Source organism: Hemibagrus wyckioides, linkage group LG14, assembly GCF_019097595.1.
Source record: "Hemibagrus wyckioides isolate EC202008001 linkage group LG14, SWU_Hwy_1.0, whole genome shotgun sequence".
Taxonomy (NCBI): Eukaryota; Metazoa; Chordata; class Actinopteri; order Siluriformes; family Bagridae; genus Hemibagrus; species Hemibagrus wyckioides.
In genome coordinates, this window is record NC_080723.1 from 7,355,133 (window position 1) to 7,375,556 (window position 20,424).

At 37.5% G+C, this 20,424-nt stretch overlaps 2 protein-coding genes across 3 annotated transcripts; both read left to right on the forward strand.

The window, feature by feature from the left end:
- The first annotated feature begins 196 nt into the window (after positions 1-196).
- On the forward strand, positions 197-8,239 carry prdm11 (PR domain containing 11). Of its 2 annotated transcripts, XM_058407505.1 has the most exons (8): positions 198-408; positions 1,955-2,075; positions 2,550-2,641; positions 2,768-3,030; positions 3,148-3,215; positions 3,348-3,535; positions 4,921-5,502; positions 5,918-8,239. In XM_058407505.1, the coding sequence occupies exons 2-8, from the start codon at positions 2,011-2,013 to the stop codon at positions 8,074-8,076; spliced, it is 3,417 nt and encodes a 1,138-aa protein (XP_058263488.1). In that variant the 5' UTR covers positions 198-408; positions 1,955-2,010; the 3' UTR covers positions 8,077-8,239. The 2 variants fall into 2 exon arrangements, with proteins under 2 accessions (XP_058263489.1, XP_058263488.1); XM_058407506.1 differs by lacking the exon at positions 4,921-5,502 and having other exon boundaries at positions 197-408.
- A 6,137-nt stretch (positions 8,240-14,376) lies between these two features.
- On the forward strand, positions 14,377-17,107 carry LOC131364410 (CD59 molecule (CD59 blood group)). Its single transcript, XM_058407552.1, has 4 exons — positions 14,377-14,527; positions 14,674-14,740; positions 14,860-15,000; positions 16,698-17,107. Exons 2-4 carry the CDS (start codon positions 14,686-14,688, stop codon positions 16,889-16,891), a joined length of 390 nt encoding a protein of 129 aa, XP_058263535.1. The 5' UTR covers positions 14,377-14,527; positions 14,674-14,685; the 3' UTR covers positions 16,892-17,107.
- Positions 17,108-20,424: the final 3,317 nt, after the last annotated feature.

Below are 20,424 nucleotides of genomic sequence, written 5' to 3' on the forward strand. Positions count from 1 at the left end.
AACTATCCAGGAGCTTGGTGTACAGCACTTTTATAAAGAATCTTGCCTAAATCCCTAGCCTCCTTCCGGGAGGTGAAGTAGTTCATGCTCTAAAACACAGAACTAAACGTACATGATGAGACCACTCCTGCACATGAAAACTTTTTTCTAGTTATCTTGCACGTTGGACCCGCTCCTCCACATAAACGCAGCTTTCTTCCGTTTTTCCATGTCATTTCCTGTAATAAAAAAAAGATGGTGGTCAAAGCTGCAAGAAGCAGCTGACTCGGTAGAAAAGATGTGAGGAGCTAAAAGTTTGGCTCTCGCTGAGACTAGTTTAATTAGCTGGTGGTCGATGTGGGTGTCGTCGCAGCTGATGCAGAGGAGGGAAAGTCAAGAGCTCCGGACGGACTGCGTCTTCTGCACAAGGTGAGTCCTGCACTAGCCACACACACACACACACACACACAAAATACACACGCTGTGGCCAATGGCTTCCGAAAGCGTTAGGTAAGTCGCCAGTGGCCTGCGCAGTGCGAGACTCCTTCATGTTATGAGCTAACCGAGGAGAAACTTTACCAGCAGCCGTTGGACGGCGTAAGAGCTCGACGTTTGGCCCTCGGTAGTTCTCTCTACGCTTGTTTTAGGGGTCCATGAATAGCTGGAGGATTGTACGGATAAGGTTTGTTTGTGGTGCTAACGTTCGTCTCCTCTCAGCTTTGACTAGCTTCTATGAGTGACGCGGCAGTCCACCAATCACGCTTCAGCTTTCCAACCGTATCGCATCGAAGGCTCGAGATCATCGGGACGCGCGCTGCGACTCCTCTGCCTCAGTCTGTCAGTCAGGTCTAAAGTGCGTGGTGTTTATTGCCCCTTGGTCAGTTTACCCCTCTTTCTTACCTGACACCACTGGGCCTCTCATCCGATGTGGTTTATTCAACTTCGTTTCAGCATTAAAAAATAATAAAATAAACGCTTGCTCTGTGTAGCAGCTGCAAAAACACAGGCCGGGCTTATGGAATTGTGCTACATTCTAAACAAAATCTCAAACATTTATCAACTCAGTCTTGTAATAAGGCTGAGGCTGGAAATGAAATTGACCAGTGGTCACGTGGTCGACCAGCTTGAGCAGCTCGGCTTGTGTTTTTGGAAGCTGGTAGCCACTTTTTTTCTCCTCAGTAGGTGTTCAGGAGAGCTTATTGGCATACATGTCAGTGCTACACAGAAAACTGACCACACTTCCAAGGACCATTGCTACTGATTATGTAAGGCACTGAGTAATATTTTAGAAATTCCTATGCTTGACATCTCCAGATTCCTGAGGGAGTTATGCCTCCAAGAATTTGCCCTAAATAGTTCAAGTTACTAAGTTAATCTGTTTTTACCTAGTTATCACATAACAATAACTGCTTTGTTGTTTTCCTGACATTTAAATGTGCAAAGTCTTATTGAGACTGACTAGTTACTTACTAGTGTATCATACTTGAAGGAAAAGTGAACCCTGTTTTAAGCACTGGACCCATTAATTCAGCAGAATGTACAGATGTGCAGGTGAAAGAGCTCGAACCAAAGGTTAAAGTGCTGTTGCATTTAGCAGAGAAGAATTCCCACAGGTGCCAACGGGCAGTCAAAAGGCATTGTGGGTAAAGTGGTGTGAATAAAATGGTTAATATATTCATAATTGAATGTCACATATTTATTATAATTATTGATAAGCAAGATGTTCAGGGTGGATTTCTCCTTAACATAGCCTCCTGCCAGGTCAGTGTGCCTCAGCTTTCCGACAGGCTAGTTTTTATTCCCAAGGGTCACCAAAGCCTTTATTTGTACTTAACAGACCATATGCTTACTATTAGAAAGATGTCCTGAACAGTCATTTTTGCTCACATTAGAGTACATTTGTAAGTTGCTTCTATAGCAGCTATATAAATATCTCTTGAATCCTCTAGGTTTTTTTTTTTTGTTCTCTTCACAGTTGTATGATGTTTGAATGAAGATAGCCAGGGTTTGACCCTCCATCCTGCACCAGTCATGGCGGACTCCGTCGACTTTCACACTGAGCCATGTATGGAAACTGAGCCAGAATGCAGCACAGGGTAAATATCCTAAAGTATATTTTTCTTGGAAAGTCACCATAGCTTTGTTTTATTTATCCATGTATTGTGTGCCTTTTCCAGTGTGTCCAATAAAAGTGATTAGAGCTTGTTCCAGTGCTTAATTTAGCTACAAATGTATTTAGTTCCACTATGAGATTCCAGAGCCCTGGATATTCCATAATGTGCTAACAGACATGACTACTAACTAAAGTGCTAAAATAGTGCACTAGTTTGCAGGAACTTAATTATTGATCCGCAGCATTTCGTAGCTTTAAATAATATAATGCTTTAAATGCTGTGGTAAATTTAGAAATTCCACATGGGAATACTCTGCAATCCAATAATGGATATTAGCACATTAAATAGGGCACGTTATAAACAGTATAAAAAAGCATGTCCTTGCCAAACAACTTGCTTATATCTGTTTAAATGATGATGATAATGTAATGCATTGTAGTATGTGAAATGTTTCAGTGCCGTTACTGATGGATCTGAGGAGCCCAAAGAGAAGAAAGTCAATCATGAGCGTTGTGTGAATGTGGGACAATGGAAGGCTGACTGCTGGTGTAGGTATTCGGTTGTTACAAATTTTGCACATCGATTTTAAATTTGATCCAGTGACAAGCCAGTGTAATGACATTTTTCTGCAGATAACAGTGCTTAAGTATGTTCTTGTCCTATTGTTTATGTAGTCTGTGAGGAATGTAAGGAGTATTTCCTAGAGGAATGTCTAGTCCATGGTCCCCCTGTGTTTGTGCCTGATACACCCACTGCGCTTGGAGTGCCTGACCGTGCAGCTCTCACTGTGCCTTCGGGGATTCAGATCGTAAGGAAAGGCCAGGATGTGGATGTGTGTTGCATGGATGAGAATATCCCAAAGGGAGCTTTGTTTGGCCCCTATCAAGGCCAACTCATAGGAGCCCACGACAAACCGTCAGGAACATATTCATGGATGGTATGATTTATTAGGGTTTTTTTTGTTGTTGTTTTTTTTTTCCAGAATCACATTTTTTAGTTTTTAATCATTAAATCCTGTTAACTTGTTAAAGTCTGGTTCGGCTTTTTTTTTTAGATTTTTGATGAGGATAACACCTACAGAACTATTGATGGCTGTGATGAGACTACAGCAAACTGGATGAGGTAAACATCATCGGCCCTCTCTGACTACTTGTGACAAATTCATGCACAAGTGTCCTCACTTGTTAAAAGCTAACTCCATCATCATTTTTTTCATTCATATTTGTTGGACTTTAGCATGTTTTATTTTATTAGATACATCCGGATGTCTTCTGAGGAGGGTAAGAGAAACTTGAGTGCGTTCCAGCATGGTGAGCGTATTTACTTTCGCGTGTGTCGCAGACTGTCGGCCGGGGAGAAGCTTCGTGTGTGGTACAGCGATGAATACGCAAAACATCTACAGAGTATATCCCTGGACAATACCAACCGTAAACCGGACACAGGTGAGATATCTCCTGCTGTCCCTGGTAAAACTATTTCTTGTCATTGTATCAAGTGGAACACGATAAATAAGATTTACTACTAATTGGACTTGAAACAGACCTCCAACAAGTAAATATTTGAAAATAAATGTAGAGTGTTAAAAGAAAATCCTATTTGTTGGCATTTGTGTCCACTGTCATTATTGAAGCCATTAACACGAGCAAAAGCAACAACATATTGGTCAAATTAAAGGAAAAACAAAACAAACACATGATTTTAAAAGATTTTGGTTGACCTTGAGTTACCTGAACAGCTTTTCTAGATTCTTCAAGTCTCAGGAACTGTACTGGAGAGAGAAGCAACATTCTTTTAAAATTCTTTGATGATGGTGGGTGAGGGTGAAGTGAGAGGTGTAGACCAATGGTCCAAAATCAGTACAGTTGGGTTGATATTTGGCTACTGTGAAGACCATATCAAAAGATTTGCCCATTCATCATATTTTCATGCTCATCATATCTTTGTGTCATTTAAAATTGTTGAAAAGTGTTGACAGAAATGTGTCTCTGCTTTTCAATAGCGATTCTTCCTTACATTCTTTTTAGATGGGGTGCCAACACACACATTCACACCTAGGGGCAATTTAGACACCAAGGCACTTACTGGCATGCTTTTAGTTGGTGGGAGGAAACCAGAGAACCTGGATGAAACAGGAGCCCAGCACAGACAGGGGAGAATGTGCGAAACTCCACACAGACAGTAACCCAAGCTCAGTATTTAGCTGTGAGGCAGCAATTCATCCTGCTGCTACTGTGGCACACATGTAGTACAAAACAGTAATTGAAGCATGTGAAGTGAGCATTCCCAAATGAGTGTACCCAAATAAAAATTAAGTCATCTTCTACACACTACATGCACTAGACAGGGTACACAATACAATGTATACAGTACAATTTAGGATCTTTTAATTATAAGCTTTGATGTACACTTTTTTAACTACTAAATTAAGCCTGTCATGCTGTTTACTTTGAACCACCGAGTACAGAGAACAGACAAAAACAAAAAACGAGAAACTAAAATCATCTTAAGAGGGGTCATAGTGAAACATACTGTCCCAGTTTAAAGCAAAACAATTATCAGGAACAGCCAAAAATAATAGTAGAGATAATAGACCAATAGTCTATTGGTCCACCATATAAATATATTTGACCCAAAAATTTAATGTGAGCTTTAACAACTTTTGTCAACAATATAAAAAAAAATCACAGAGGAAATGTTCCTGGCCGTTTATCTACAATGATGAACAGGTAAGTAAAGTGGGTTTTGTTCATCCCTCTTGTCTGATAAAGTTTCATGTTACCAAATGACCCTTACCAATTCTGAGCTGTGTGGTGTTTTTTTCCCCCAGCCCCGAATTCAGAAGACATCACCCAACACCAAGAAGAAACTAAAGGCCCACTTCTACGCTCAACTTTACATGGAAGGAGAACCCTCATAAAACATGGGAGTGATGAGGCAGATAGCCAGCCTCAAGTGAAGAAGAAAAAAATCGATCTCATTTTCAAAGATGTTGTAGAAGCATCACTGGAAGCAAGCCAAAGCCAGGACAATCCACTAAACAGCACTCTATCATTATCAAGACCAAGAATGCAAGTCAGCAATGTCCTCAGCCAATCTGGTCCATTTTCACCAAACCCAGTGGAGACAATCATGGGGCAGACTGAGAGAAAAATGCCCCTTGTAGGCTGTGGACTTCTGCCTGTGAAGCAGCTAGAGAGCAGTCTTGAAAGATATGTGAAAGTAGAAGATGCACAGGAGGAGCCCACAGTAATTAGTGAAGCCCCATCTACATCTTTTTGCCCAAATTGTGTTAGACTGAAGAGACGAATACGTGAACTAGAAGCTGAGCTTCTTCATTTTAAACAACAAGAGCAGGCCGAGACATTGGGCTTACCTCCATCCGAATCCTTGCCAAGCGATGATCTGAGAGGTAGGTTTACACATGGGCAACAACTCGGCTGTGGAATAGTGGTCATGTTGTATTGGTTCACTGCTGATACATTACGTATACGAGATGTTTATTTGCTTGTTCATGCATAACAATTGTTGTCATTTCTATATTATTGTAAACTTAGTCTTATTAAATGTTTGAAAAAAAAACATTGTCTGTTTGCTGTCTGATTATCAGCTATTCATGGTGTGGATTTGAAATTGGAAGTAAGTTTAAACAATCCCAAATTAGATTGCAGTGCATGATTCTGCTGTAAGACATCACATTTTGAGTGCTGTCCTTTCAGAATCCCTATTGTTAAGAGATTTGTCATAGAGAGGTATAGCATTGAAGTAGGTTCAGTTTGAGGGAAACCTTTGTGAAACCTTATATCCAAATTTCTGTTCTCTTGCAGTGGTAGAGGCTATGACTCCCATTCCAGTTGGAATAGAGGAGGATGACCAGGATGTGGACTCTGCAGATGAATCCATAACGGCTGACATGATAGTAGCTGCCGACGACTCCTCAAAACTGTCTGTTAGCCCAGGTCGACGAATCCGGCGCTTTAAACAAGAGTGGCTAAAGAAATTCTGGTTCCTGCGTTATTCTCCAACGTTGAACGAGATGTGGTGCCACGTGTGCCGACAGTATACCGTACAGTCTTCGAGGACTTCTGCTTTCATTATCGGCTCCAAGCAGTTCAAAATCCACACCATCAAGCTTCATAGCCAGAGCAATCTCCACAAGAAATGTCTGCAGTTGTACAAGCTACGCATGCATCCTGAGAAGACAGAAGAGATGTGTCGGAACATGATGACACTGTTCAATGCTGCTTACCATCTTGCGGTTGAAGGACGGCCGTATTGTGACATCCGGCCCTTAGCAGAGCTGTTAAAAAAGTGTGAACTTAAGGTAGTAGATCAGTACATGAACGAGAGCGACTGCCAGATTCTTATTCATCACATTTCTCGAGCGTTTAAAGAGGACTTGGTAGAGAAGATCCGTCTCTCACCTTTTCTTGGCGTAATCATGGATGGCCAGAATGATGATTTGTTAGCAGACACGGTTGCGGTTTATGTGCAGTTCATCACCACAGAAGGCCCACCCGCTACTGAATTTGTCTCTTTACAGAGACTGAGTGGTAGCAGTGTAGATGGATACCTTCAAGCTATTGACCGTGCCTTTGGTATCCTAGGTCTGCGTCTACAGGACATGCTCATGGTTGGCCTGGGAGTAGATGGTTCCAACATCACTTCTACCCTTCGGGCGAATCTCTACGTAGCCATAAGGAAGATTTTTCCGTTTGTATTGTGCCTACCGGTCATGATTCACCGTCCCCATCTAGAGATACTGGATTCCATCTGTGGGAAGGAGCTCTCGTGTTTAGACGACTTGGAGAACAACTTGAAGCATTTGTTGAGCTTCTATCGATACTCCCCTCGTATGATGACTGAACTGAGGTCAACAGCACCGACTCTGTCTGAGGAGACAGAGTTTCTTGGGGATATAAGAGCAGTTCGGTGGATCATAGGTGAGCCCAATGTCCTTAATGCTCTCATCAAGGACTATCTCGAAGTGGTGACCCATCTTAAAAGCATCAGCAGTCAGACCCAGAGGGCAGATGCAGCTGCCATTGCTCTTTCTCTTCTGCAGTTTCTTATGGATTACCAGTCTGTGAAGCTTATCTATTTCCTTTTGGATATTATTGCTATACTGTCACGCCTTGCCTTCAACTTTCAGGGAGATTATCTACTAGTTTCTCAAGTAGATGCCAAGATTGTGGAAGCCATTCATGAGATTGGTCAGCTAGTTGATTCTCCAGGGGAGTACCTGCAAGAGTTTGAGGACAACTTTCGTGAAAGCTTCAATGGTGTGGACCTCAAGAACCTGCGGGTGGCTGAATCCAAGTTCCAGTCCATCCGGGAGAAAATCTGCCAAAAGACCCAGGGAATTCTGGCCCAGCGTATTGATCAGCACAGCCATTCGGTTGTGCAGGCTTGCAAGGTGCTTGACCTGTCCTTGTGGCCACACAGTAGGGATGACCTCCAAACCTATGGAGAGGAAGAGATCCTCCTCATCTTTGACCATCTCGAGACAATTCCCTTGCCAAGTCGTGAGCTGTCACATGACCGGGTGGATTTACGAGGAAGCCTGATAAGAGAATGGAGGGATCTCAAAGCTGACTACTTCAGCATGAATGGCTTTAAGGACCTAATGAGTCACGTCTGCAAATATAAGCAGCGCTTTCCTTTTCTCAACCAAATCCTGCAGTTGTTGAGGGTTTTGCCAACATCGACTGTCTGCTGCGACAAAGGACGAGAGGCTTTACACAAAGTAAGAAGGAACAACCACTCCAGACTGACTCTGGAACAGATGAACGACCTGCTCACGTTGGCTGTTAATGGGCCACCTATTGCCAATTTTGATGGCAAGAGGCCACTAGACAGCTGGTTTGAGGAGAAGTCGGGGAATAGTTACACACTTTCTGCAGAAGTGTTGAGCAGACTGAACACTGAACAAAAACCTGTGCTGCACTCCATGGATGTGAATTCAGAATTTTATCCTGGTATTTGATTTGTACTTGCGTTTCAGCCAGTAATATTCCAAAAAGCCATCTCAGTGGGCGTGAGCTGACCGGGGGCTGTTATGTGATTGGCCAATATGATTGACATTGGCTCTGCTGCTACAATGGCCTGGTTAGCAATCCTTATTCATACAATTCATATATATATATATATATATATATATATATATATATATATATATATATATATATATATATATATATATATATATATATATATATATATATATATATTTAAAGTATAAAGTATAAATGCCTTTGCAGGGCTTTGGCACTTACACACTTAAACCTATTCTGGAATGTGTAATTATTTTATGTGATTTGTTGTTCCAAAGAAAAAGAAAGCACTTATTAGGTTGAATGAAACGAATAGCTGAAATCTATAAAGAAAAATGGATATTCCATTTTGTGGACTTTTTTTTATGTTTGTTTATTATCACTTATTAACTTCAGCGTGTCCAATATTTGCTTGAATATGCACAATTATGCCTGAGTTGTTTGTGTATCTAATAATCTTTTTTCTACTATAAACTATATAGTTTAACTTTCTTCATTGTATGAGAATTATGTAAGGTTTTAAGTATGCCATGTTTAAATACTCTTTAATTATCCATTTAAGTAGAAAGAGATTTTGCCGCCTTTCTTGCTACTAAGCGTTCTCTTAACTGAAACTGATTGTTTAATGATAATAGCATTTTTTTGAATAAATATCTCTTTTTTTTGCTTCAGAGAACCATTATAAAGACTTATGGGCCATAATGCATTAGAAAATTGTAGCTCTGCATGACGCAGTTTATTACCAATCGTCAAGAGGTTTGGAATGCAATATGCAAGATGCTCATGCCTTATACTCACTTTCTATTCTTTACTCTTCCTGTCATGTTTTCTTCTCTTCTTCTGTTTTAGACTGTATGCCTTCTGTCAGTGAGATAATGTATGGGAAATTTCCAAACATACAGATCTTACAGACTTTTAATAGTGCAAGAACAAAGATTCTGGAAACATGGTATTGTGCTTGAATATGTGTTGACCTACATAATTTTATTACAATATACTTTTTCTTTGGGTGGGATTTTTCATTTTTATTTTTTTTATTTACCACTAAATATTATTGTTAAAAATGTGCAATGTGTTGTCACACATTTATTGTCTATTTCTAAATGCTGAAGAGTTAGGACACTTTTATGCTCTGTTGAGGAACATTATGGATTGAGAAATCTCAAAATACCTAAATTTTGATGATGAAATTTGATTTTTTTATTATTATTACTGATCACAGGTGATTTATTTAGCATTTATATAGACAAAAAGAAATGAACAGAATTTGCAATGCTGCTTTTAAAAAGTCTTAACCATTATTGCCAAAGTTTGTACTGAAATAATGGGTGTGTGTGTCGAACCGTATCACTTTTAATTGTATTCTCTTATTTATCACATTTTAAAGGGCACATCAATGGAGAATATGGCCTTATACAATATATGATGTTGAAATTTGTCTTGTGACAAATTTGATACAGTGATTTTATCTGCATGTTATCTGCACAGCTAGACCTTATTCTTTTTTGTAATACAAGAATTTGTATGCAAGTATCGATCACCTTTAGCCGTTTTTTTTTGTAACATTGGCATTTTACAGACCTATAAAACCTGGCATGTGTTATTATTCTCTCAAAGTTTGATTCTTATTTATGCAGATCACATGCTGTGTGCAGAAAGCTTTACTGCAAAAAACATATGCGTCGTTTAATTGTTTTTCTAAACAATTACTAAACTAAATGTTCAATGCGTTTTATGACAAACTTTTATACTTCCAACAAAGCATATTGGCTCCGTACATTTTTTTCATGTTTTTCATCATAAACATTTAATTCCATATCATTCCTTAATTTTCGTTCTAGTTACGGTCCAATTTAATGCTTTTCTATAATAATACCACAGTATGTTTTTTTTTTTGTTGTTGTTGTTTTGTTTTGTTGTTTGTTCATGAATGTACAGACTGTTACCTCACATGTGCCGTGAACCGAACATTTTGGTACCTGTTTGTTTTGGTGGGGTTTTTTTTTATTTGTTCAGTGTGGGTTTCTTTTTTCATGATGGTCTGCTGCAGCCATCACTGCACACGTCTTCCATGACTGGGATTTTCGGTTGGGGATTTACCTTTCTTTCTTTCTTTCTTTCTTTCTTTCTTTCTTTCTCTCTCTCTCTCTCTCTCTCTCTCTCTCTTTCTTTCTTTCGGCACATTTGCATGTATCAGAATTACTTCATTGTTTATTTTTTTAAAACTATTCTATTTCTCCTTTACAGATCTAGTGTCTAGAAAACATTCATATGACATTTACATATTTTATATTGATATCATACCTTATGCTGTTAGTGTTTTGTTGGGATAAAATTGTTTGGATATCAGCAAAAAAAGAACAAAATATGTTCAGATATTTCAGTCCAAATTATGTATTTTGGTTGCATTGTTGTTGTTTTGTTTTTTTTTGTTCTTAGGAAGTCAGCTAAGACGTGTCTTCAAATATAAACATTTACCCAGCTCTATACATCACAGACTTGGGATTTTGCATGAATACATTGTAACACTGGAAATACATACCTATAAAGTATATGTGAACTTAAGGAGTGAGTTGCATATATATGTGTGAGATTATGTGTTATATATATATATATATATATATATATATATATATATATATATATATATATATATATATATATATATATATATATATATATATATATATAATATTCACTCAAAATGCAAGCTTAATAATATATAATTCCACATATAACAGTTTAATAAAGTTGTTTTGTATTTTAGATGTACTCGTCTGCCGTGTTTTCTTGCTTGCCATGAAAGACACAGATGAAATGCTCTTTGTTCATCTGATTCCAGCTGTCAAGCTGCAGAACGATCCCTGGCATTGAGACAAATAACATGTCATTATTAGCCATGTAGATCAATGTGCATGTGATTATATTAGTTCATGTGATGCTTGGGAGGGAAGGAAAACCACTGAAAATGTTCAGCTTGAATGTGCTGAACGAAATGTGTTGAAGCCTGTTACTTTTCCAGAAGTGTTAGAAGAAAAACACATTTTTATAGTTTGTAGGAAATACTAAAAGCATGATTTCATTCATATTAAAATCAGATTATAGTTTTTCCTATTCCTTATTCCATCTCTAACTCAGTTACCACACTTATGAACTTAAAAATCACTTCCAAATCACCTTATTAATTTACAAATTACTGTAAATAAAGGTAACCTTAATTGATGAGGGTAAAGCTCATTTGTAATTTGCAATCTTTACTGACTTTCTACATTAAAAAAAAAAATGAAATGGAAAAATATTTTCTTTTCATTTCAAAATTTTTATTATTTACCTACTAATTTTGAAAATATCAATGTTTAGACATTTGAGGATACATTTGTATTTATTTATTTATTTTACTTCTCATAGACAATCTTTTTATCATCATCATTATTATTATTATTATCATTATTTACATTTGTTTTTATTTTTATTATGTATTTTTTAGTACTTTTCTGGACAATAATTTTCATACTTTTCAATGATATATTATTTTTAGAATGAATAAATACATTATATTCCTGAGTAGTACAATAAATAAAATCTTGATCATGTATGCTCCATTAAACAGTCAAAGTATTTACTGTACATGTTTAAATAATAAATTGGGATTATGAATTATGATCTTTGCAATAAAGCTTAGCATGAAATTTATTAAAAAGTTGAATTGGTTCTAAGAATTTGTGAACCCCTGCATGATTTCTGATGCTTATTATTGGCAAAAATGAAAAGACATTTTTGATACTGTGTTGATGTAATAAACACTGTGGGCTTTATAGAAGATCGGGGAATTCACTGAAACAAAACAGTGCTCTCAGTTTCACAGTCAGAATAATGACAGTATACTGTATAGTCATAAAATCATTATAAGGCACCCAAACGGTTCAGCTGAGGGGAAAAAAACATTTGAATGTCTGTGGAAAGTCTGACACAGTGCTCTTGTTATCTTCCCAGCTGCGGCACCAGATTACTGAATGCTTTTTTCATTCCCATGACCACTCGCTGTTGTTTCTTATATAACACATTGTTTTGAAAGATGCCAGTTATTTTTCAGTATTTAAATGTCCGATCGATAAAGCTGTAAATTCCTGACTGCAATGCTATTATAGATCGCCTGACACTATTGTGTAGCACCCACACTGAGACCTAGTATTCTGTGAAATAATCTGCTTGTGGCTTTCTTTGGAAAGTAATATGTTGATGAATGTCAGGGCAGAGTTATACCACAGATGACTCTACAGAGAAGAAAATCAGAGTTGAAGTAATTGAGCTTTTCATTCAACAGAACTTGAATTGTTGCTTTTTCAACAATTCATTTTATTTCTCACTTTTAATACAGTCTTATGGTATTCAGTACAGACAGCATGGTCAGATTTAAAGCATTTAAATGCTGTATCTGTTGAAATATTGTCAGTGGCTATTTGACTCTACTTAACACTCGTTTAATCTTGCTTATTAACAAAATAATTATCGAAAAAAATAGTAATGTGGATGTGAAGGCAAGTTAATTCACAGTTTGTTTAGACAAATAATTTAACATGACATCATCTCCTGTATCCTGGGAATGTTTATTCAACGGTGTAGAACTTTACTACTTTACTAGTGTGTTGATCCTCTTGATTTTGCTGTATAATGAATTCTATAGCCAGTTATCGATATAGTCAGTTAAAAGGATTATAAATAATTGTCTTACAAAAACAAATGATCTATCTGTCTGTCTCTGTCTGTCTGTCTGTCTGTCTGTTGGTCAGTCTGTAACTTTCTACTGTTCAAAAATCTTGCAATAATGGTGTAAAGCAAAAACATCTATGAATTTGAAATTAAATGTTTAAACAAAATACTGCAAAGAGCAGTAACTAGTATTAAACTGAACGACTAAGTCCATTTTTAATGTGACAACCTTTAAATTTCAAATGTTTATATAATTTGTTCAGGAAAATAGTTTTTCAGCTTCTTGGAGCATATTTAGACTGCCACACTCACTGCTTTTTTGTTTCTGCATGCAAAACAGCTTCTAACCTTCTTGGAATATATACATACATCATCTAGTGAAATTTTGCACCATTCATCTAGCAGAATATCTTCTAGTTGCTTCAGAGAGGTTGGAGCAGGGAACCTGCTCCTCGAACGTCTAACCAAAATTTTCAATATTTGTTCGATGATATTCACATCAGGTGATTGAACTGGCCAAGGCAGATTTTAAAGCTCATACTGGTGCTCCTCAAACCAAGACTGAACTGTTTTGGCTGTTTGTGTGGGACAATTATCATCTTGAAAAATGGCATCATTGTTTGGAAACAATGTTTGGACCTGATCACTTAGAATTTACAAAGACTTGCTGGCAGTAACAAGACCATGTAGGCTAATGATGTGGCCAGCAGAATACCATGATATGGCTGCCAAAATCTTCACAGATCCACCCCCATGTTTGACCGTTGGAACCAGACAGTCCAAGTTCAGTACGCTTCCTTGGGGTTGTACGTACATAAACCTGACCTGCTGCTGTGAATAATGTAAATGATGATTCTTTAGACCATATCACTTGTTTCCAGTTTTCAGCTGTCCAGGTTTTATGATCATGATGCCTGTGATTAATTGTTAAGCAATTGCAACTCTTCCATGCACGTTGGCTTTGTGAAGCTCTCTGCGGACTTTTTAGAAACAGGTGGATATGAAGTTCTGCTGAAATTCTGCTGCAGAAGTTCCTTCTTGTTTGGACACAATCCTTCCTAGTGTTCTATGGTCCCTATCATTAAGCTTTGATTTTCATCCACTATTCCTCTTCGCTGATGAAGCCACATTTTGTATACGCAGTCATAATTGTGAGACTGTTGCTCTTGAAACACCAAAGAGTTGGGCTGTAAAGGTTACAGAGGCTCCTGCTAAACAGGACTATCCCACTATCTCCCCCCTCTGAAAGTCTAACAAATCACCCATTTCAACAATGTCATAAACTAACCACTTCTGAGCAATAATAAATAAATAAATGATAATCGCAACATTTATTTTTAAAAAAAATAATATTGACCCCTATAACAATGGTTGTTCACATTATTTTGTATATATAGTTGTTGTTGTTTAAATTTATTTTTTTATTTTTTATTATTCTTTAGAGAATGTTTAGCCATCAGTAAGCTATTATTTGTCATGAGTGGTGTGGCTTGGGTCAACCCAGTGTGTCCATAACAGCAATCAATGACATCATTCATGCAGGGCAGCAGGGGTGAGACTGGGCGAGAGCAGAGGAGAGATGGCATGAGAAATCTTTGTCTTCAATGGGCTGTGTGTTCAGTGGACTTTTAACTCCTCTCGCCTAAAACCATCAGCAGACACTGTAAACCACTGGTAAGGAGCTTACTGATATCTAAAACAACTATTTTATTGGTTCTTTGAATGTTGATCTCATTGTTGCATGTATGTTCATGTTCATGTTTCATTAATGTCTAACTGTTGCACGTATGTTTGGGGTTTTGGGTTCTGTTTCTGAACAGCGTTATTGCACAATGAAATACTCATTTGGACTTTTCGTGGTAATCTCTTCGTTGACCGTCACCGTCTGTAAGTTTACTGACACAGTGGTCATTCACTTGTTTCCTACTGTGTTGTGTCTGACCCCGTGTGTGTGTGTGTGTGTGTGTGTGTGTATGTGTGCGCGTGTATGTTTGTCTTGGATACAGGCAATAAGCATTATGGAATGCAGTACTCCTCATTAGACACATCACTGCGTTGCTATAAGTGCTCTGATTACTACGGAGGCTGGTGTAGAAATATCCAGGAGTGCACTTATGAAGATTCGTGTTTGTCTCTGCATGAGAAAGGTGCAGGTCAAAAGTATGAATGGCTACTAACAAGAGCAGTAAAGATCTCATTAAATTAGTAACATGCATATGTGTAACATACATGACTAAAAAACAATTTCAATTGACTGACAAGTTCAGTGTTGTTATAGTAAAATAATCCAGGTTTGTGTGAAACAAGGACACATGAAGCAGAATCAGACATCTCTGTCCATCAGGTGTAAAGTGAAACAGCTCTGTTTCTCTTTTAAACTTTTCACTGTCATTGAGTGTATGGGATGTGTGGGACTGTGGGTTTTCATTGTGATTTAGCTGGCTACATTTGAGTACAAAAATTTGCATCTTTCTTATTTTGTTGGTGAATTCATTTTGGCAGAAGGCACATGCTCTTTGAAGGAAAAATCCACCCTGAAAGATTTCATTATCAATATTCGTAATGCATATGTGATCTTCTCTTGCAAAAGATTTGGTTCTCACCACTCCCTGCTCAGGTTGCCACAGCTGATCATTTGGTCCATAGGTTTTGATTGGGCACAGGAGAGAGCAACAACCAACAAATTAGCACCAGAATCATTTTGCACATCAACATGTTTCAGTGTAAACATATTTAATGTGTTTCAGGATGGATTTTTCTTTTAAATGTGTCAGCAGGTAACATCCCTGACATCCTATAGTACATTTGACTCTTTGAATGTCTTATTAAGGGACTTAATCTTATCTAGACTTTTAGAGGAAAGTATTGGAACAGCAAGGCCAATTCTTTCATATTTACTAATATATCACTGAATGGATTTTGGTTTGAGCTCAAAATGATAAAATAGATCCAAATTTCTCTCTGCAGTCTTCTGTTCAGGATGTGAAATGGTGCTCAACTGCTTTAAGTTCTGGTGATTGACTTGGCCAGTCTAAAGCCTTCCACCCCCTCATCAAGTCCTTTTTGTGTCACTGTCTTGCTTCATAGTGAGGTTCCCTTTTAATTAGATTGGATGCGTTTTTCTGTAAATTCATTCTACTACTTCCATCATGAGTTACATCATCAATAAAAAATGACTGATCCTGTTTCAGAAACAGCCATGCAAGCCCAAGCCATGAGAGTACCACCACCTTGCTTCATCGATGAGATTGGATTATGAGCAGAGCTTTCTTCACACTTTGGCCTTTCCTGCTGTTGGTTTGGGGTTTTTCTTCACAGCTCTCACAACATGTCTGTCATCAGCTGCAGGCCAACCTGTTTGATGACTGGTTCTTAATACAACAGGGGTTTCTTTCTTTTTCAGGAAATTCCAAATTGTTGTACTGACTATGTGCTATGTGTTCTCCCATTCTACCTCTTTTCCCTTGAAAAATGAGGGTTCAAACAAAAGGTGTCATGTTCTAAGTTGTTTAATGCATCTAGATATATAACAGGAAATAAATATCAGGAAATCAAAGCTGAAAATTAAATTCTGATCTATTATCTCATACTCATCTTTTGATCTCAAACCCAGATGTCATATTTGAGTGTAGCAAAAACCAAACAATTTTCCTTAGTGTTATAATACTTTTGGAGGACTGTACATTAGGCTATAACACATTAGTTAATAGGTACACTAACTTGAATCAAGAACATTGTGCACTCAAACTAGCTTATTAGTAATGTCCAACACTGCAAGAGAGGTCTGATGCTACATTTAACTAAATGGCTGGTTCAGAAATAACAACAACTGTTTTTGCGACAGGAGGGAAAACGATCCGGCAGTGCATCAGGTACACGGACTGCGACAACTCCCGGCTGACTCAGATGTTTCCAGCGGTGTCTGGATTCACGTACCGCTGCTGTAACTCTAACTTATGTAACAGCGGGCACAGGAACATGGCCATCCTCAGTCTGTTTATCTCTCTGCTCAGTGTGTGGTGGAGCTACTGCTGCTAACCTTCTCACCGTGTCACAGAAATTTACTACTCTTACGTGCAGTAATGGTAATAGAATGTTTTTCATAATTTTAACTCATTCTAATAAGTTTAACTTGATTTAATACATATAAACACATTTTCTAGATGCTAATGACTTGTTCTGACATGTTTTAATTGAATTTGCTAGTTGTTGGATAGCGATGAAAATAACAAATAAAAGCTTTGTGTTTAAGGAGTTATGTGTATTTTTGCATTTCAAAACTGGTTAATTTGCTAAGTTACTTCTGTTCGATCTTAGTTTGTGTAATTTTGACAGGCTAGTGTCTATTTATCTTCTAATCATGTTGAGCTTGTGGTGGCTGGTGTTGTTTCACCAGGTACACATCCCCACAACATTTTATAAGTGTGTTTTCTTTTTTTGGGTTGTTTTTTTACATTTAAATAATAGGTCTTAACAGAACCTGATCCAAATGTTTTATGGATATACTAGTATACCTTTATTAAACTAAATTTTGTTTTATTTATATAGTGATTTTGTTTTTTGTTCAATAGACAATAGTCACAAAAAAAAGGTTACAGTAGATTTTATTACATGCGTTTTTATGAAGGATAGACCCAAGGAAAGTATGTACAAGGAAAACAGAATAGGGCCCAGATTGGAGCCCTGAGGTACGCCACCTGTGATTGCTGCAACTGACATAGAAACAAGTCTTCACAGACAATGCCCTGTCTTTATGTTACAGACTAAACCACTTTATGCAAGCATCCAAGTTAACCTTAACCAGATTGTGTGATCCAATGTATGAAAACATGTTAGTCAAAATCAACAGTTTTAATTTGGATTGTATTTATTGAGCAATTGTTTATAAGAGATATCTAACTTGATTTTGATTGAGTAGAATCAGGAGCCTTGCTACTGATGTCTTTGATGGGTAATTTCCAGTGATGAATCTCACTCTTGATTCTAACAAATAAAGACTTGGTTCTGATTTCACTAAGGAGTTTGCCTAACGGAATGGCTATTGATAACTTAATTTTATGGCAAGCCAAAGCATAATCACATCCCCTATTAGTCTCAGCTGGAATTCAGCAGCAAGTACAGGCTTGTTCCTTCTTCCAGTAGCCACTGCATGAAATTCAAGAGTGTTCTCAGCTGCTGAGCTTGTACAGTGTTTATGGGATCGAGGCATTCACCTGCATCTTTCCTGTAAGGAGAATAATAGGCCACATTGCAAAACACTTTGACAAAACAGCAAAACACTTCATCTTGCCAACAAGCAAAGAGATAAGCTTGGCTACTTAGTCTTTACCATACTTGTTCTCTCGAGAACAGAGTGAGTGTGGTAGTTATTTGGGTAGTTTTGGAATTTTGATACATCTCTTACTTGTCAGACTTGTCAGTTTGGCCAGTGAGAATCTTGTTCTGTGACCTTGGCACTGTCATGACTATACTGGTATTCATCATTGGTTGTTGCTGGTTGTTGAGGCTTCTTTGAGCCACAGGAATTGGGGAGACTTGCTATTTCTGTTCATTGACTGCATGAAGTGAATTGATTCAATTCTATTCTATTCTATTCTATTCTATTCTATTCTACTCTATTCTATGGATAGGATTTTAACAGTGGTCTTTTGCATCTTACAGCAGATTAACAGAAATATAAAAATTCAGATTAAATATGACAAAGTTTAAAATTTAAATTTTATTTATCCCTAATGAATAGATATATTAGATAGATGAATGCAAGTGCAGGTTTTCTGGATTTTTTAAAGCTAACACAGCAGACAACCCAAAGGTTGGGGATAGGCAATACTCACAAAGGGGGCATGCAAATAATCCAGTGATGAGAAAACAGGCATAAACTACAGAAGAGTAATAGAGGGCTGCACTCTGTGAACATCAGACCCTGGAAAGGTTTATTTCTTTGTGTCATGTTCATGGCAAGATCTTTCCCCTTTTCACACACACATGCATTAGGCAAGCTCTGCTCATTGCTTAAGTGGGAAAAGAACATATACATAGGATTTATAACCAAGTTCAGGTGTGTCACATCAGCTATATCGCTCCTTTTCTTCTCATAATCTCTTCTCCCAGTACAAACCTGCCCTAACCCATGCCCCAACTTGCTACATGCTGAAATAATCACTTTTAACTCAGAACAACCCTGATCAGGATTAATCATTACTTGCCATGGGAATTAAAAACTCCTGAAAACTTAATCCAAATGTCTGACTTACTCATCTTTTTTTTTTTTTCAAACTAATACATCTTCTAGTGCAGATACTACCAGCTTTATTATTTAAGTATTTTGGATGTTCAAAATGAAACTTTTAATGGAGTTTTATGAAGTCTACCACCCTTCATGTCTGTCTGTTCTCTCTTATCAGTATAACAGTAAAACCCACTCCTGTGACTTGTTTTTTATTAGATGCCACATTCCCACTTTACACCTATATTGGAACTACAGCTGTAATTGTGCGCTGTGTTCAGATGAAAGCATTTAAGCCATGAACCCCATCAGCGTGCTTGGAAGCTACACAATATGAACCTATGAACCTTTCATCATTTGAAAAGAAAAGTGGTTGCTATTTATATATTTGTTAACTGTTTGTAAAATCATATTTGAAAGAAGATAAAGGAACAAACCATTTTGTAAATACTTCATTTTTAACCATATTTACATTTATGTGACATTGCAGCCTGTGTGGTGACAGCTTAGAATACTAATGAACTGCTTATTTAACCAGCAACTGCACAGTATCTATTGCACAGTACATTTCTATACAGTCATAACAGTGACTTTGGCCTGGGTCCTGACTTATAAATCATGTTTTGAAAACACAAATGAACTGTTCAGTGAAAGCCACTAGTGCCTGGCAGATATTTTCTGCCTCATTTACTTGATGGAAAGATGTTTGAATGGCACTGCTATTAGCGTGACCCTGTGGCTTTTTAAATTGCTCTGTATGCTGGGGGTGTTGTGGGGTTTTCACAAAAGCCGTGTAGCACAATGCAAGTGGTGACCATATATTTTATATTGCTTGTCCTGGAGAAACTATATAAGAGAGCATCACTGTTATTCTATTAAAGACCGTCACCAGCTTCTGTTAAAGTCTCCATCACATTCTTGGTGAAAATGAGTCAACAATATTCACCACAAGAAGAGTCACTCCATTAAACACAATTTTGAAGAGATTAAGTAATTGTATTTAGTTACTAAAGTATTATTTTGCTGTATTTTTTTTTAGTATTATTTTAATTGAATTACACTCTTACTTAATTACATTTTCTTGCGTTTTACTCCTTATATTTGTATTAGGCCTTATTCTGAATCTCAAAGGTCTCTTCTTTCTTCGACCAGGCAGTGGCTGTGCACTGTACTGTTTACCATTTAAATGGGCTCAAAATATCCTCCAGGCGTTTTATTTTCATAAACAATCAAGAATCATTTAAATTTGCCATCTGTAGTCTATTGTGTAGCATGAGATGCCCTGTAGCTATTTCTGTGGAATAACATTGGGTTATTTCTTTCTCTTATGACAGCTTATGAAGTT

Excerpts from the sequence above, each read along its gene's own strand:
- prdm11 (XM_058407505.1), top strand. The coding sequence starts at position 2,011 with ATGGCGGACTCCGTCGACTTTCACACTGAGCCATGTATGGAAACTGAG. Across the intron at positions 3,216-3,347 it reads ACTACAGCAAACTGGATGAG|ATACATCCGGATGTCTTCTG; the intron begins GTAAACATCATC and ends TTATTTTATTAG. Across the intron at positions 5,503-5,917 it reads GCCAAGCGATGATCTGAGAG|TGGTAGAGGCTATGACTCCC; the intron begins GTAGGTTTACAC and ends GTTCTCTTGCAG.
- LOC131364410 (XM_058407552.1), top strand. The coding sequence starts at position 14,686 with ATGAAATACTCATTTGGACTTTTCGTGGTAATCTCTTCGTTGACCGTC. Across the intron at positions 14,741-14,859 it reads TTCGTTGACCGTCACCGTCT|GCAATAAGCATTATGGAATG; the intron begins GTAAGTTTACTG and ends TCTTGGATACAG. Across the intron at positions 15,001-16,697 it reads TTTGTCTCTGCATGAGAAAG|GAGGGAAAACGATCCGGCAG; the intron begins GTGCAGGTCAAA and ends TTTTTGCGACAG.